At 39.9% G+C, this 16,591-nt stretch overlaps 1 protein-coding gene across 1 annotated transcript in view; it reads right to left on the bottom strand.

Annotated features, from left to right (window-relative positions):
• The window catches only part of wnt9a (wingless-type MMTV integration site family, member 9A), a 48,115-nt gene extending 32,379 nt beyond the window's left edge, over window positions 1-15,736 (bottom strand). Inside the window, exon 1 of the mRNA XM_057858026.1 lies at window positions 15,549-15,736. Within this exon, the coding sequence (XP_057714009.1) occupies window positions 15,549-15,736 (188 nt within the window). The remainder of the gene's footprint in view (window positions 1-15,548) is intronic.
• Between the last annotated feature and the right edge of the window lie 855 nt (window positions 15,737-16,591).

Raw genomic sequence — 16,591 nt, 5'->3', positions numbered from 1 at the left:
CAGACCCCCTCAAGATATAAGAGGTGTCATTCAACTAGTTGTCAGTCAACATATTATCACATATGTTATGAATAGGGATGGGAATCGAAATCCGATTCCAATTCGGAACCGGTTCCGAGTGTTTCGAGGCCTTGACATCACAATGAAAAAGCCTTAACGATCCCTTTAACGATTCCTAAAGACGCGTATTGCGTCGTGACGTGTCTTGTTGTCCAGACGCATCAAACTAGCATGGCGCCAAGAACCACTCGCTCCAAAGTTTGACTACACTTCACCAGGAAAGAGTGTGAAAATGAAAGGTTACGACGGGTAAGCGCGAGCATTGCAGCCATAAACATAACAATGACAGCACGTAGGTTCAAACGCTCGAAAGTGTGTCTTCACTTCACGAGGAAAAATTACAACAAAGCGACTTGCAGTCATTGCAAGGTGGAGATTTGCTGACTTTATTCAACCATCACTTGAAGAGTGAAACTAAGAATAGAAATGAAACAAATCAATTTCGTCCCCAATAACAAACAGGTTTGCATCAACGTAAATCAGCAATGAGCTGCTAATAACAGTATGGTTAGCATTCGTTCGCTAGCATTAGCACAACGTTCAAACCACTACACAACTGAATTTAAGTGTCCGATTGCGAGTGGAAACACAACAACAACAACAGAAAAGATGATACATACAGGCGTTCCCTCTGTAGATATTAACATTAACAAAGAACGTTGGCTCGTAGAAGTGTTTCCCTCTCTCACTAAATCGCCCACTCACTTGGATGCGGCATTTCTTCTTTGGGTGTAAGCGCGCTCTTCTTCCCGTGAGCGCGTTCTTCTTCAAGTGAGGAAGCGCAAGGGCGCCCCCACTTGAGCGTGTAAGTGCCACAAAAACTAAAAGGCATGCAATTCAATGTAATGGTAAAATAATACACGTTAACCCAGGAGTCCCCAAGCTGCGGCCCGCGGCCCAAATACGGCCCGCCTCCACATTTGGTCCGGCCATTTTGATTTTTTTTTTTTTTCCTCAATCGTGTTATTTATTTTCTGGCCTTTTCCTTGAAGCATTCAGAGAGGGTTATTTGGTTATTATCTATTTAATTAATAGTGTTGTTGTTATTATTAATTATTATTATTATAAAGAATCCAGAAAGGGTTATTTGATTGTGGCTTTCTGAAAAACAATATTTTTTTACATTTATGCACTTCTGCAATCGTCACACTTTTTCTGTTACAAACTGACCCCGGCCCCTCATCAGAGAAGGGAAAAGTTATGTGGCCCTCACAGGAAAAAGTTTGGGGACCCCTGCTTTAACACATATTGCCAAAGGCAGAACAAAAACCTATCTGCCAATATATACCAATATTTTTTATTTCTATTAGATAAATGTTTCAGTAAAATGTTACACATTCTTGTGTATTTGCCAGTTAACATTGAGGCTTTGGGCCTCTTTTGATCTCGTTGTGAGTTTGTAAGGTTGTGACTTCTGATTAAACAAACTCGATGCCAATCAAAACGTTTGTTCTTCTTTTTCCCCAAATTAGAATCGATAAGAGAATCGATAAAGAATCGAATCGTTAAGCAATATCGATAATGGAATCGGAATCGTAAAAATCCTATCAATTCCCATCCCTAGTTATGAAAATATTTTATAAGGGTTGAAAAGTTACCTAGTGTTGCTTTAAATCAATAGAACACACTTGACAAAATTTAGTGCAATTTTAACAAAACTATGAATTATTGTTTTCATTTACATCTGAGCAAACCTGGATCACCATTATAAAACAACTTGCTTCATCCATCTATTTCATTATGAGTTCATCTTATCGTCATTAAGAAAGTATGATGTAATAAATTTACATGTATTTCCACGTCCATCTTTTATTCATGACAAGCTCTACACTACATTACACCCTGCAAACTAAGGCTATGTCTACACTAGGACAGAAATTTTTTGCCTTGTAATTTGGACAATATTTTATAACTGTCTCCACTATTTTATAAACGCTCCTGCATGGGACGCCTGCATTTGCGCAGACTCCGCATGCACCAAAAGGACAATCCTCATGTGTGATGTCAACGCCCGCACGGGTCACCTCTGAACCAAAAGCTTATCATTTTTCAGCGTTGTTTGATTTCTCCTCTGAACATATTCAATCGTAATATTTACAAGCGCTTTCAGTTATTAAAAAAAAAGGAGCAGGAAAGCCACATCTGTACCATTCACATCCATTGTTTACAATGCCGTAACGCCACACAAAAAATGGCGATGGAGTGCTCCATGACATCACCTCCTTTGGCTCTGATTATTACACGGGTCTTCTTCTTCTTTTTCTTTCTGCTTTTCCCTTTCTTGGGTTGCCACAGCGAATAAGTTGTCTCCATCTAACCCTTTCCTCTGCATCCTCTGCTCTCACACCAACTACCTTCAAGTCCTCTTTAACTCCATCCATAAACCTCCTCTTTGGTCGTCCTCTAGACCTCCTGCCTAGCATATGGAAATTCAGCATCCAAACCTGGCATTCTGGCCTCTCTGACTGGTAGGTGATAGTGTAGCAAGACAGCATAGGATGGTAGTGTGTTGGATGACTATGGTGGTGAGAAATAGGACAAAGGCAAGGTAGAGGACGAAATGGTGGAGGCTGAAAAGGAAAGAGTGTTGTATGACTTTCAGAAAGGGGTTGAGACATGCTCTGGATGGTCAGGAGGTGCTTCCAGATGACTGGATAACTACAGCAAATGTGATGAAGGAGACAGGTAGGACAGTCCTTGGTGTGTCATCTGGAAGGAAAGGAGATAAGGAAACTTGGTGGTGGAATGAGGAGGTGTAGAAGTGCACCCGTAGGAAGAGGTTAGCTAAGAAGAAGTGGGACATTGAGGAGACTGAAGAAAGTAGACAGGATTACAGGCAAATACGGCGTAAGGTGAAAGTAAAAGTGGCAAAGGCCATACAAGGGGCTTGCGATCACTAGGTTGGCAAGGCAAAGAGACAGAGCTGGGAAGGGCGTTCAGCAGGTTATGGTACTAAAGGATAGGGATGGAAGCGTGTTGACAGATATCAGTAGTGTGTTGAGGAGATGGGAAGAGTACTTTGAAGACTTGAAGAATGTGGAAAATGAGAGAGAACGAAGAGCAGAAGAGGTGACTGTTGTGGACCAGGAAGTAGCAAAGACTAGTAAGGATGAAGTGAGAAGGGCATTAAAGAGGATGAAGAGTGGAAAGACTGTAGATCCAGATTATATACTGTACCTGTAGAAGAACAATTTGAACCCTGCTCCTAAACTTCTAGCTTTGCTCCCTTTCCACCTAGTCTCCTGAACACACAGTATGTCCACCGTCCTCCTCGGCATCATGTCAACCTTACCCCAGCTATGGCGGGTCCATAGTTTATGGAATTACACGGCGCCCTATCCTGTATAATAAAATCTCTGGACAAGAGTTTGCCTGGTACACCAGACTCACCGCTGTTCCAGCTATTGAGTCTGGCCACCATTCACGTGGATACAATTTCCAGGGCGCAGCAAGCCACGGCAAACAGACAGCCGAGTGGACCAATCAGCGACGGGCAGACGTGACGTTAGTAAAATGACGAGGGAAGGACGAGGGTCTTGTGCGCGGAAGTAAACATACGAAGAGAGCAGAGTTTATTCAACATGGCTAGCGCGAGACAGACTGTTGTCAATGACTCGTGTCGATGTGTTTTTGGTCATTTAAAACTGATTTTACCGTGGATTAGAACATATTCTCGGCTCTCCCGTTCACCATCTGTGTTGTTGTGGAGACGGCTTTCGACGCGCAAGAGTGACATTGCTCGTTAAGAACACGTCGTATAAACGAATTTGATTTGTCGATTGATTTTGTACCTGCTCGAGAGGCCGTTAATGGGCTGGTTCCCAGACTATACTCTCAGTGTTTGAAAAATACAGGGAGAACAGTCTGGAAGAGCCAGGCAAGACAGGAGGTACTGTGCATTAGTGAAGCCGACATGACGTATACTCGTATAGTCTAATAAATTATACGATTGAAGCCATTACCATTCCAGTGTAGACGTAGCCTAAGGTGGGACCTTTTCAGAATGAAAGGACACTTTCCCTCTACCTTTACCTACTCTACTATTCATTCATTCATCTTCTGAGCCGCTTAACCTCACGAGGGTCGCGGTGTACTGTATTAATTAACTACAATGTGCCTCTCAGGTTGAAAAACCCAAAAGGAGCCGCTGGTTGGCCATTTTCGGCCTACAGGCTGTACATTTGACACCCACGGTTTAGCTAGAAGAGGTTGTGTGTGAAAACTCTATAGAAAAAGCTGATGTAGCTAAACTAGATGAGCACAATCATGTTTTTTTTTCACTCGTACTTGTGCATAATAATGTGAAATTTGGTCACAGTTTTTATTTAATTTGCAACGTCACATGACTCAAAATGACGCCTTTACTTATAAGGCTACTTTTTTGGGGAGGGGGTAAGTTCCTTGAACCATTGAGTGAATCCCCTGGGAGTGCAGTAGCATGTCATCTTATGTGTCACGATGAGTTGAATCATGACAAGGACAATGTGTGAGACTAAGTGGAATTCGGCTATCTCGTATGACTTAACAGGATGTGACCCGGAGTTATGTCATCTGCTGTCTTCGCAGGTCCTCTCAGGCCTTGTCAGACCACCCCCGCTAAGCTTTTGTTTGAATAGTACAATTCCCACGCCAAAGCCCACAATGGCAAATATTTTTTAATTCATTCTTTTTTTTTTTTTTTTTTTTTAAAGTCATAGCACAGGCCAGTTGTTTAATCCAGAGCAGTGGTAGTTTGGGAATGGGAGTGTGTGGCATAGTAAGAGGTTTAAGTGCTGTGTGCTTCTAAGGTCAGCAGCTCTGTTATGGTCACTGTGTGACTGGCACAGATTGGGCGAGCGGCGGCGTCCCGCGTGACTCATGACCCCCCCACCCCCTCCGTGTGTTCCAGCCCACGCCATGGCACAGGGCAGGCCAGTACCAGCGCACCGGCGCAACTAACACACCTTTGGCGCGCTGCATACTAAAGTGTCGACATCAGCTGGGCTTCCAAGACTCTCGGACTTGGCCCGTTTCGGTGATTGAACACAAATGTGATGTGATTTGGGACTTCTTGTTCCTATTTTCAAAGACAAGAATTAAAAACAAAATTGCAGCTGTTTAAATCAGTCACTCCTCCGTGGCTGAACCGGCGAGAGTTCAGCCTTTCTACATTCACTAAAAGCAGCTTTTTGCTGTCTGAAGAACATAACATCAGAAAAATGCAACAGTATTGTTCTGGTCATTATGAAAATGGAACCAATATTCAGACCATTCAGAAAGCAGTTTTCTTACCCATCTGTTTAAGGATTTAATTGGCTTATTTTTTTTTTTTATGCAACACCTGTTCCAAAAGAATGAACAGCGTACGTACGTGACAAAGGTCTCCAATGTGTGCAAATGTTTTCTGTGGGTAGTCAGGTGTTGTTTGACAAATAAACATCTCAAGTGTAAATAAATTTAAACTATGCATAATTGTTTGTCTTTGTGCCAAGCAATTAAATGGCGATCAGTTCAGGGTGTTCCACGCATCTCACCTAAAGACAGGTAGGGTAGACTCTAGCTCATTATAATGAGGACATAATTGATGGGAACATTTTTACTGATTCAAACCACTCGTAGGACATTACATGTTCTCTTGAACAAATAAAAATATTCGACATGCAGTATAAATCAACATCCCAAAAAGCTTTGAGCTAAACTGTCCTAAAGCTTTATTACCTTTCCAACAGTTTTGACTACTTGGCCTGCAAACAGATTTAAACATCATCCCAATGAAAGTTTGACATCAACGGGAATTTCCTCACAGTGTTCTGTGACGCTGCACGAGTGGAACACCCCACCAACAGCTGGAGCTGCTCTTTTTTCAAAGTCCTTGCTGCAGTCCCTACAGTGGGCTGATGACGCGTGACTTTCTCTGATGTGACGCCGTCAAAAACTTTTACAAGCCCTCCTGAGCAATGGCAAATTCAAAAACATTCAGCATGGTCATTTACCGCCTCTTCCTAAACCACATTATAAAACTAAGGTGTGAGTGCCAACTTTTGGACTTTTTCCTGACTTATTCTTTAAAGTCAACAAAGAAGCATGTTTCACATTCTTAGATTCATGCCATGTAAGCATTTGTTCAGGCCAAAATACTTTTACACACAAGAGCTGGCTGCCTGTTTTCACATTAGGGTTCCCACTCTCCTTGTGTTACTCAAATGGTCATAGATCAAAGTGACAATAAAATAGTTGTCAAGCGACATAAAAAAAAAAAAAAAAATTGTCCGCTTAGAAATATTACTTAGTTTTCCCACAATTCAAAATTGTAATCACCGATCAATTCATTTATGATCTGACTTATCGCTTTTCATCAAGAGGATGGCAGGGGTGCTGGAGCTTATCCCAGCAGGCTATGGGCAGCAAGCAGAAGTGGGTAGAGTAGCTAAAAATTTTACTGAAGCCAGAGTAGCGTTACTTCAAAATAATATTACTGAAGTATATGTAGTAGTCGTCATCCAAAAAATTTACTCAAGTACAAGTATATAAAGTCTTTGGTGGAAAGAATCAAGTTATGAGTAAGATTGTGAGTAACTGCTTAAGATGTTTTTTTTGTTTGTTTTTTTTTAACAGTGGTATTTTTTTCTCAGCAAGTTATCTATATGAACTGTTATTATTATACTGTACTATAACATATTAAATAACCACATAAAGCCAAATAAATACAAAAAAACATTGAATTGAGAAAAAAAATCTACAGAAATTAAGCATTATTCGGCCAAAAAGCATGAGTGCCCTCTCGTGGAGAAAACATATTTCCTAATATGAAACTAAAAGGATCATTTCTGGTTTTCCGTGGTGAATCAGTGCCAAATAAAAACTGGGAGAGAGATTAAAATACGCACCTTAGAGTCATGTTGAATCTAAACTGTAGAATAAAGAGGAAAAATGGAGCAAATAGAGTAGCCTACTTCTCACCCATCATTTGTCAACCAATTGCCTTGAAACTTGGTAGCGATGTAGCAAAGGCCAGTATTTATTGATCCTCGGAGCCCAATTTATAAATATAATTTTTTTAATTTTTTGTATCCGGGCCCAAAATGTTAAGCATTCATGTTCGGGTGAGGTCGGGTTGGGCCGCAGCGCCGGACTAATATTTTTTTTTTTTTTTTAAATGGGATAAAACAGAGAGCAGGCTCTCTGTATTGTGCATTTGCTTGTGCACGCACATGAACGCAGTGGCGCCACCCGCTTTTTCTTCTTCTCCTCCGCTGTGGCGCTTGCGGTTCATTACGAAAGACACTTTTATTTATGCACACAAAGGCAACACAAATGTGATCATTTTGAATCTTCTCCTCTGTGTGTCTGCAAAATCGCATTTTTTTTTTCTTTTTTTATTAAACTTTCCCAGCGTTATTTCGTTGTGTAAATGCTGTTATAATGATGATAAAAATATGTAGACTATTTAAACATTAAGAAAACTTGTGTTTTTTCTGCCAACTCGAAGAAATGAAAATAAATTGCTGCTGCTGCGTTTTGTTTTTTTTTTCGCGTCACTCCAAGCCGGGTTGGGCTTCAATACCAGCGGGCCGTGTCGGGTCGGGCTGGATTTTTTAGGCCCGATCTAACCTCTACTACTGCTCTGCTCTCTCGATTGCCAAAAACTGATATTTTTTCATGTTGAAACAGATTGTTATGGCTGCTAAAATGCTGCTGCACTTCATTTTAATTCATTATTTTTTATTGTTATGTGGCAGTTACTGATTTCATTTCTACGTTGATTGCACATATATAGTGGGCTAAGCCTACATTTTACTTTTGTTCTACATTGCAATTTAGTTGTTTTGTTTGCAACTGAACTGATCCCTGGATTGATATTGCGGTAAAGATGTTGCTGCAGTACAATATTTTCTTTGTCGTTTTCTTTAATATTTACTTGAATATTTTTAATGATGGGTCGTTGTGACTAAAATACAGTGACTCTTATTACTGATTTTGCACAAGAGTTCAGATGTTGCACTGTGTGAAAGGCTGCTACTGTGTGTAAAAAAAAAAAAAAAAAGAAAGTCCTGGTCTCATTCAAAGCACCAATTAAATGCTGCGATCTGTTTTTTTTTTTTTTTTTAATATATATATATATCTGAAAGTATTTTCATTTGACTTCAACCAGGAGTGACACGAGAGCCAATAAAAAGTTGTTTAATGTCTGACCGCTTGTGTTGTGTCACGATTCCCGAAAAATATGCTTTGCTTTAGAATTTTAATGCATCCCAGGCTTTAAGGCATCGCGATGCATTGCCGAATCGAATCGTGACCCTCTGAATCGAATCGAATCGAATCGTGACCCTCCAAATCGTAATCGAATCGAATCGTGAGGGCAGTGCCGATGCACATCTCTAGTTACAATAACAGGCCTCTCTCATCTTTTCAAGTAGGAGAACTTGCACAATCGGTGGTTGACTAAATACTTATTTGCCCCACTGTACACTAACAGCTGGCTACCGAAAAGGGATAGTATCCATAGCAAGACAATAATCCAGTTCTATCAAAGAAAAATTGGAAAAACTACTACATGCTATCATAACTCTCAGGTCTGTGTGACCTAGGGTTGCCAACTGTCCCTTGAAAAACGGAATCGTCCGGTATTCCGAAACAAAAGTACACATCCCATATTAAGCTTACAAAGGACGCCCTTTGTCCCATATTATCATTAAAATCAGTGTTTTATTTGTAGAACGAACAAATACTGGTATGGAGCTTTTCAATAATTTGTAAGGGAGCTCATTCCCCTGCCTCTCCTGCTTTCTGACCCCTGACTCATCAGAATTGGTCATTGGTCTCATTGGTAATTTTTTTTCTTGTTCTTCTCTGTGTACGTTATTTTCACTATTTGCATTATATTTTTGTGCTCAGTCAATTTCGTTGGCATTTCCACATTATATTTGGAGTGATTATTTGCGAAACTGTTATTGCTGAATGGACTACGAACGCATCTAAATTGTTAAATGTATCTATAAAAAAAAATGAAAATATATATATATATTTCTTTTTTTTTTAAAAGATAAAATACACCCAAAAACACAAACACACACATATACTGTACAAAAAAGGCTCAGGACCTTAAGAGATAAATTATAGCTAGCATGACAGATGATAATTTTATTCTATTTTTTTTTTTTTTTTTTTTTTTTATGTATTAAAAAATACATTGTTGATAAATTATTTTTTTTCCATGTGCTGATGTCACTCAAATATGTACCTAACTAATTCAGTTTTGAGTAAAATCATTAGAATATTCTAATTAGAATTGAAAAAAAAAACACATTTCACATACAAAAAGAATTATTAAAGGGTGACTGTTATTGGACTGGCCAGCTCTACCAATCAGGAGTCCCTTACTTTTTTTTTTTTTTTTTTTTCAGGGAGTGGGCAACCCTAATGTGATGTCAACATACAAGCACTGACTGAATCCTATCTGCTGGGTAAAGCGATACCGTTTGAGGTGGGGCTCAAACCACAGGATATCCTATGAAGTAGGGAATTCCCTGCCTATAGACCACACTCCCCGGCTTTGCCACACGTCAGACCTAATCAACCTTTCAGGCCCCAGTAATGAGATGCCACCAGCTGACCACTGTCTGCTCGGCAACACCGCTGTTCCTAATGAGCCGTAATCATCCAGGAGCACCCCGCGAAACCATGGCAAGGTAAAAAGAGAAGAATGACGGCAGCACACACGCCCTATTTGGGAAATGTTTACATGACGCCTATTAAATGACAGCATGAAACTTGGTCGTGACTTTAGACACTGTTGGAACTGATTGAGAGCAGAGATGAAAACACTGTAGAATTCACACCATGACCAGCCTGTAATTTTCTGACATAACTGGGTAAAGAAAACAGGTGATGACAGAATGTTTTTCAAACTCGTAGTAAGGAATAATAGGGTTTAAACCCTGACCTTTTTTAAATCAACAACACTACACTTGAAAATAGTACTGCAGGAAACTAAACATAAAACCAAACTGTATTAAACATATCATTGAGTGAAAGACCTGTGAGCAATGGATATCAACAATTGAGGTGAATGAGAGAGGAATTTTGCTATTACACTGTCAACTATCAAGACGCAGTATTCGCAGTATTGCCATAGGACAGTATGTCAATAAGCCTAGTTAGTAACAAAGTAGAGATTGTGGAGAATTATGCTGCACATACAAGCACTAACTTAACTTTTAACATTGATTTGTTTTTGGCTGAGTATGTTGCAAATATATGGTGATAACCAATCAACTAGGTGGACTGATGAGCAATGAATAATCAGTATCTGCTATACATCCCAACCAACCAGGTACTGGAAATACAGGTAGTCCCCGGGTTACGACGTACCCGACTTACGTGACTTTACGACAGCGGAGTCTCATCCGCCATTTTGTCTCCAGTCGTTTTTTGTTTTTTTTATTTTCTTATAATGTTGACTTTTGTTTTGTGATGCATGCTTTTATTTTGGCGCAGGAAGCATAGAGCGGGTAGTACTTTTGCACACGAGTAAGCGCGCATGTTAGGCCTGCACAATATATTGTTTGATTATCGCCATCGCAATATGCGCATGCGCAACAGTTGCATCGCAAGACATGCAATTGTTTTTTGTTTCTTATGTAAACTTTTTTTTTCATCAAAAAAACAGCAATTTTGCAGGGACATGGCTTCCTGGATCCCTTTTATATACACCAATCTTCATCATTCAAATATCAACCCCCTTAGCCTGGATTAAACGGTATTATATAAACACTAGGGATGTCCCGATTGCATATTTTTGCACCCAAGTCCGAGTCACCTGAGTTTGAGAATCTGCCGATACCGAAAAAAGGTTTATATATATATATATATATATATATATTTTTTTTTTTTTTTTTTTTTTTTTTGCTTTGACGCTCGCGCTGCCGAGAACAGCCTCTCACTCACACAATGAATGAGTTGCCAAAGCACATTTCAGACTGTGGACCAAGCTTTACGATGATTAACACATTTGTGTATTTGATCGTGGAGCTACAGAGGCGTCTAATGCCAGATCAAAGCTAAAAACCTGTCAATCATCGTTAACTCTAAGTACAAAATGTCAGCTGCACTGGTGGCCAAGAAAAACAGTTTGATCGCACAGCTAAGAGGAAGGAGGGTGAGAAGCAGAAAAACAAAAATATATATTTTCAATTAAAAATCCAATCCTTTTTACCTGATTCCTATCCTCTGAAAAATGGCACGATCAGTTTTCCATCATTTGTCTGGATCGGGACATCTCTAATGAATACAATGTGGTCATAGTGAGTCAACCAAAGTCATCCCAAACAGAGCTATTCAAGTCATCTGGTGAAAATTCTTCTCGTTTTAAAATCACAATATATATCGCAACATATCGCAAACCCCCAGAAATCGCAATGTCACTTTTTTACAATATCATTCAGCCCTACCGCGTGTACACAAGAAGAAGAACGTATTTACTTACAAGAAGAAGAGCGCTCCCACAAAGAAGTCGTGCAGCTTAGTGAGAGAGAAAGGGGAAAGATTACACCTGCAAGCCTGCGCGCACATTTGTTGCGTGTGAAGCATCCACAGAGGCAACACGTGTACAGTATGTCACACCGTTTGGACTGTTTATTGTGCGTTTTCAATTGTGGTCGAATACTTGGGCCGAGTTTATGTGATTGTTTTTGATGATGTGCTGACGGACGCTAACTTATACATGCTAATAGTTTGTGTGGATTGTTATTGCTGTGTCAGCAGCTAGTTATAAACTTTGAATTGCTGTTATTGAAGAAGAAACGGATTTAAATTTATTCTTATTTTATTTTCATTCTGCAAATGTTGATGCCATGAGCAACTGAATAAAGTCAGCAAACCACACGGACGTCTGACATCGTCATTTCGGAGTTTAGCTCGCTGTCTATCTAGGACTTAGCTCCATCATCTTGGCGAGAACAGTACAGTGATGTATAATAAATGTTTTTGGATAGCTATTTTGAGATTTAGAGGGTTTTTATAGGTACTTAAAAAAATAATAATTCTGACTTACGCCAGGGTTACGTAGGAATGGAACTCATTCGTATCCCAGGGACTACATGTACTTTAGTTAATTTGTGGCCTCATAGACAATTCACACATTAATTTTGGTAGCAAGTCAAATTACCTGGAAAAAAAGCATGGAGAACATGCAAACATCAATTTGTTAACCACTGCCCTCTAACAGCTCAACAGTCTACTCATCCAAAATAGCATTAACCTCAAGATTCAGCTCATCACCTACAAATCCTTCAATAACCCCGCCTCTCATTGCTCACTGATTTCTGCATCACTTTCCTCCCCCTCCTTGCTGTTTTTGCTTATGCCGGATACTGTGGCTCTCTTGTGATTGGTGATTTCAGCTGTGGAAGGAGTTTTTTTTCTCAACATGTCTCACATGAACTGAATAAAAACAAACCATTGCCTCCTCACAATCCAGCAGTTTACAAGACCACAAAATGAAAATGAAATGCCTTTCTCAACATTTAAACCAATACCAGACCTCTTTAAGGCTCCATCACGTCCTTCAGAAAGATTTAGGCCCCGCAGACTTATTCCGATTGCAAATGATAACGGATTTAGCTGGAGAGGCAGCACCTGCCACAACAGGCGCATGTGAAGGAAAACGAGCGCTCGCATTCTTGTGGCAAAGGATGACAATTTAAGCGGGCGCCCGACTACGCCAGGAATCCCTCCCCGCCCTCGGCCATACAGACCGTGGCCGGGAGACGATTGTGTTTATGTTTCACTTATGCTCCACCGCACTGTGGAAATTGGGTATGCAACGCTGACCCTCTATTTTGAGTAAATCAGTACCAGGGAGGCCCCCAAGTGGAAGAATATTTATCCCAGCAAGTTGGTGTTGCTTGTCCCAGACTGAGCTAGTGCGACACCGGTGTTGAATTTCTGTACCACTTGTTTGGGGTCTGAGTCACCTGTGTGAGCTTTTTCATCAGCGCCATGTTACTGGGCTTCGGAGTTCAATCATTCACCAAAACTCATTCATATTCGACCCAATGTTGTGAGACCATGTGCTTCCTCCCGCAGACACACAGCAGACCGACAGAGGCAATTGAAAACAAATGCTAACAGAGCGAGTAAATATACATGAGCATTAGGGCCATTAGAGGCGCCGCGTGTGCCAGTGCTCACTTGCCTGCCAAGCTTTACTTTCCAACAGGCGAGCAAGACGGGAATCTCGGCTACCACGTGTCCTCTGTGTGGCTGCGGGTTTACTGATGGTGACGCACCAGGGGGGTAGGCGTTGGTCAGGATGGAGGGAGCGGAATTTGAAGTGCTATACTGGAGGGATTTACATGAATTTTCAGGATTCTTGTTTATATGCCAGACGTCTGCATTTGGTGATTCTGGCACATATGAACTGCTGCCTCTGCCAGTGCTGTAGTTATCTTAGGAGACGGCTATCATGTGCACAATTACCAGCGATTTGCAGCTAAAGCTTCGCCCATTTTATGAATTTGAGACTTACTACTGGCTCCGCAGAATATTACGTGGTAAGACTTGGATAAAGCGAGGCTGCCTTCTGAAACTGGCTAGTTTCAGAAACACAAAATAAAAGGGGGTGGAAAGGGACTGTAACACTTAATCAATGGGGTATTTTGACAAAAGCATGTCCCGCACATGTTATTAAGTTAACTGACAACTGGTTTGAATTGTGTCGAGAATCCGTACTATGCACATGAATGGATGGGAAAAAAACAAAATCAGCAGGTTTAACTGACCGCACCAATGACTTATTTAGAACCCCGGGACCATACCGGGAACTTTTTGTTCTGAGGAAAGAAACTTATTAGTCCTATGAGATACACTGGTGTAGATCATGGATCGGCACCTTTTAAGGTCTTCAATGACCATGACTAAATGCATGATGAAGCATTTGTGTTTTGGTATTTTTATGACAGACCTAAGGCTTTATTTGTGTTGAGAATCTCAGATCATGACAGATAAAATTCCCTCCTTGTCTACAGACTATAGGTTGTGTGTAAATTGTCTGTCGTCCTGTTCTTGACAAGACTGAATCAGATGTTTTTACATATGAAATCATCAGGATCAAAAATGTATTTCACATGCCCAATGCTTTATATTCTATATTTGGACAGAAATTTGGTGATAACCTGCATTATCAAAAATCAATTTCTGTATAAGCTTCACTCCTTGGCAGGGCAATCGATCGGAGGATTAGCATTTACAGTCTTTTATCATAGTTGTGTGTTTCCACCAGGGCTAAAAAGTTAAAATGTATATTTCTAAAATGTAAATTTCGACCCTATAATCACAGGTACAGCAATCTACTTAAAGGCGCTTTAAGTTCACGCTAGTGCTAAATCAGAGGTCACGGTGGGTCACACCTTTTGCAGCCTACTTTCCTCATGCTTGGACACGCACCTTTGCCCTACTGTCTCATGAAACATTTACGTGAGCGTTCCGTAAGTGTTATTTTTCATTCATAGGAGCGATGGCTGAGAAAGAAAATAGTTCCTGCTGCCTGAGGTGTGTGATGTTTATGCTGGATAGGGTAAGGGGGGTTTCTCTTTTTTTTTTGTGCAAGCCCAGCAGCAGACGTTTGGGCCACCACCAGTCCAGTGCAGTCAGTCAGATGGCTTTATTGTTACCAGCTGTTGCCTTTCAGGAGGGTATGTATGCAAACTCACCTTTTTGCACTAGGCTGAGGATATGTTTTGTTTGCTTTTTACAAGCAAAAACAATCCAGCCCGCCACTCAAACATACTTAGATATCTTTTCCAATCCTACTCTATCCAATGAATGCTACCACGTTTTTGTGTGCATGTGCACCATGCAACAATCTCAACAGTAGAGTTCCAAAAGTAACGCAATCAAAGCAATAGTCACTTAACTTTTGCTGTAGTTTAAGGATTAAGGAACAACATTGCAGTCAACTGCATTCTGATCTCAGTTATAATGTTTTTACCCTTGTGATGACTAAATTCTTGTCTTTTCTGCTGACTTGGGTTTCCATTGAAGCCCAGCACCGATCACGATATTGATCACGATAGCAGCACCGTCAATTGCTCGTCACTCAGTGTCCGTACATGTTGAGTACATGACACCTGGCAGACAAAATGTAAATTAATATATTTGTTTGGATGGGTTTTGAATTAATTTAGGGCCAGACTGACTAAAAGGAGTCAACATGAATACTTGTTTCCCATAATAAAATAAAATAAATTATCCATTTTGCTAATAAGGTTGGCTACATTATTTTTTGTTTTATCTTGTTCAATTGCCATCATTGTTTTAAAGCTTTTATGATACTAATACATGCATTGCAATTTAGTGAGAATGATATTATTATATTGACAGTAGACTACTTTTAATGGACTGTTGTTATAGTCAAATAGCATATAGTCTTTATTTTGGAAGAATCTTGACCAACAGGAATTCCACTCCAATTAATGAACAACAATTAAGGTGACAGCAAAGTGACTCACCCGAAATACGCTGTACTGGGTGGCGGCAAGTAGGAAACAAGGACTACCAGTGTGATCGATAACCATCCCAGGAGTAGGTGTCCATCCAGCATTTTGCTGCGGCTCCAGGGCAGATCATTTCGTTTCTCCTGAGTAGCTGTATGAAGCCCCGAGCTGGACGCGCCACTCTTCTTATACGAAGAGCACATTAAGCGCTCCTCCCATCCAGCCAGCAGCAGCATGAGAGAGAGTAAGAAAGGGAGGTAGGGAGGGAGTGAGAGAGAGAACTATTAGCCACTAAATTAGGCAACAAGCCCCATGTTTTTGACAGGCAAAACTACATGAGATTACAAGTAAATGCGATAACTTTTTTGGGGGGGTGATATGGATATGTCCCCATAAATGTAATTTTATAACATGAAAAAAGACACAATGCCTTGGCTTATGATTGATTGAACCGGAGGTGGGGTAGACTAGCCAAAAATTTTACTCAAGAGTAGCGTTACTTCAAAATAATATTACTCCAGTAAAAGTACAAGTAGTCATCCAAAAAATGTACTCAAGTACAAGTAAAAATTACTTGGTGAAAAGAATACACATGTAATGAGTAACATTGTGAGTAACTGCTCACATTTTGATTGATTTTATATTTTTAATACAATGGTATTCTTTTCTCAGCACAAAGTTATGTATATGAACTGTTGTTATAATGATACTTTACAATAAACCATTACATAACCACATAAAGCCAAAGAAATACAAAAAAAAAAAAAAAATCTTTGAATTCCAGCGAGAGAAAAGGCAAGGCAAGGCAAATTTATTTATATAGCACAATTCAACACAAGGCAATTCAAAGTGCTTTTCATCACATGCAGATCATAAAAATCACATTAAATCAATAGAACGTACAAACAAAGACAATCGAAACAGGAAATAAAATTTTACATAAAAATAGCATTTAATCACGAATATTATAAAATAAATAAATAAATTAATTAATTAATTAATTAATTAATTAAAAATACTGCTACTACTGATAAGAATTGAAATCAGCAATTGAGATA

Source organism: Corythoichthys intestinalis, chromosome 14, assembly GCF_030265065.1.
Source record: "Corythoichthys intestinalis isolate RoL2023-P3 chromosome 14, ASM3026506v1, whole genome shotgun sequence".
In the NCBI taxonomy this organism is placed as follows: Eukaryota; Metazoa; Chordata; class Actinopteri; order Syngnathiformes; family Syngnathidae; genus Corythoichthys; species Corythoichthys intestinalis.
The sequence above is the reverse complement of the archived record's forward strand: the minus strand, read 5'-3'. Positions and strand labels throughout refer to the sequence as shown.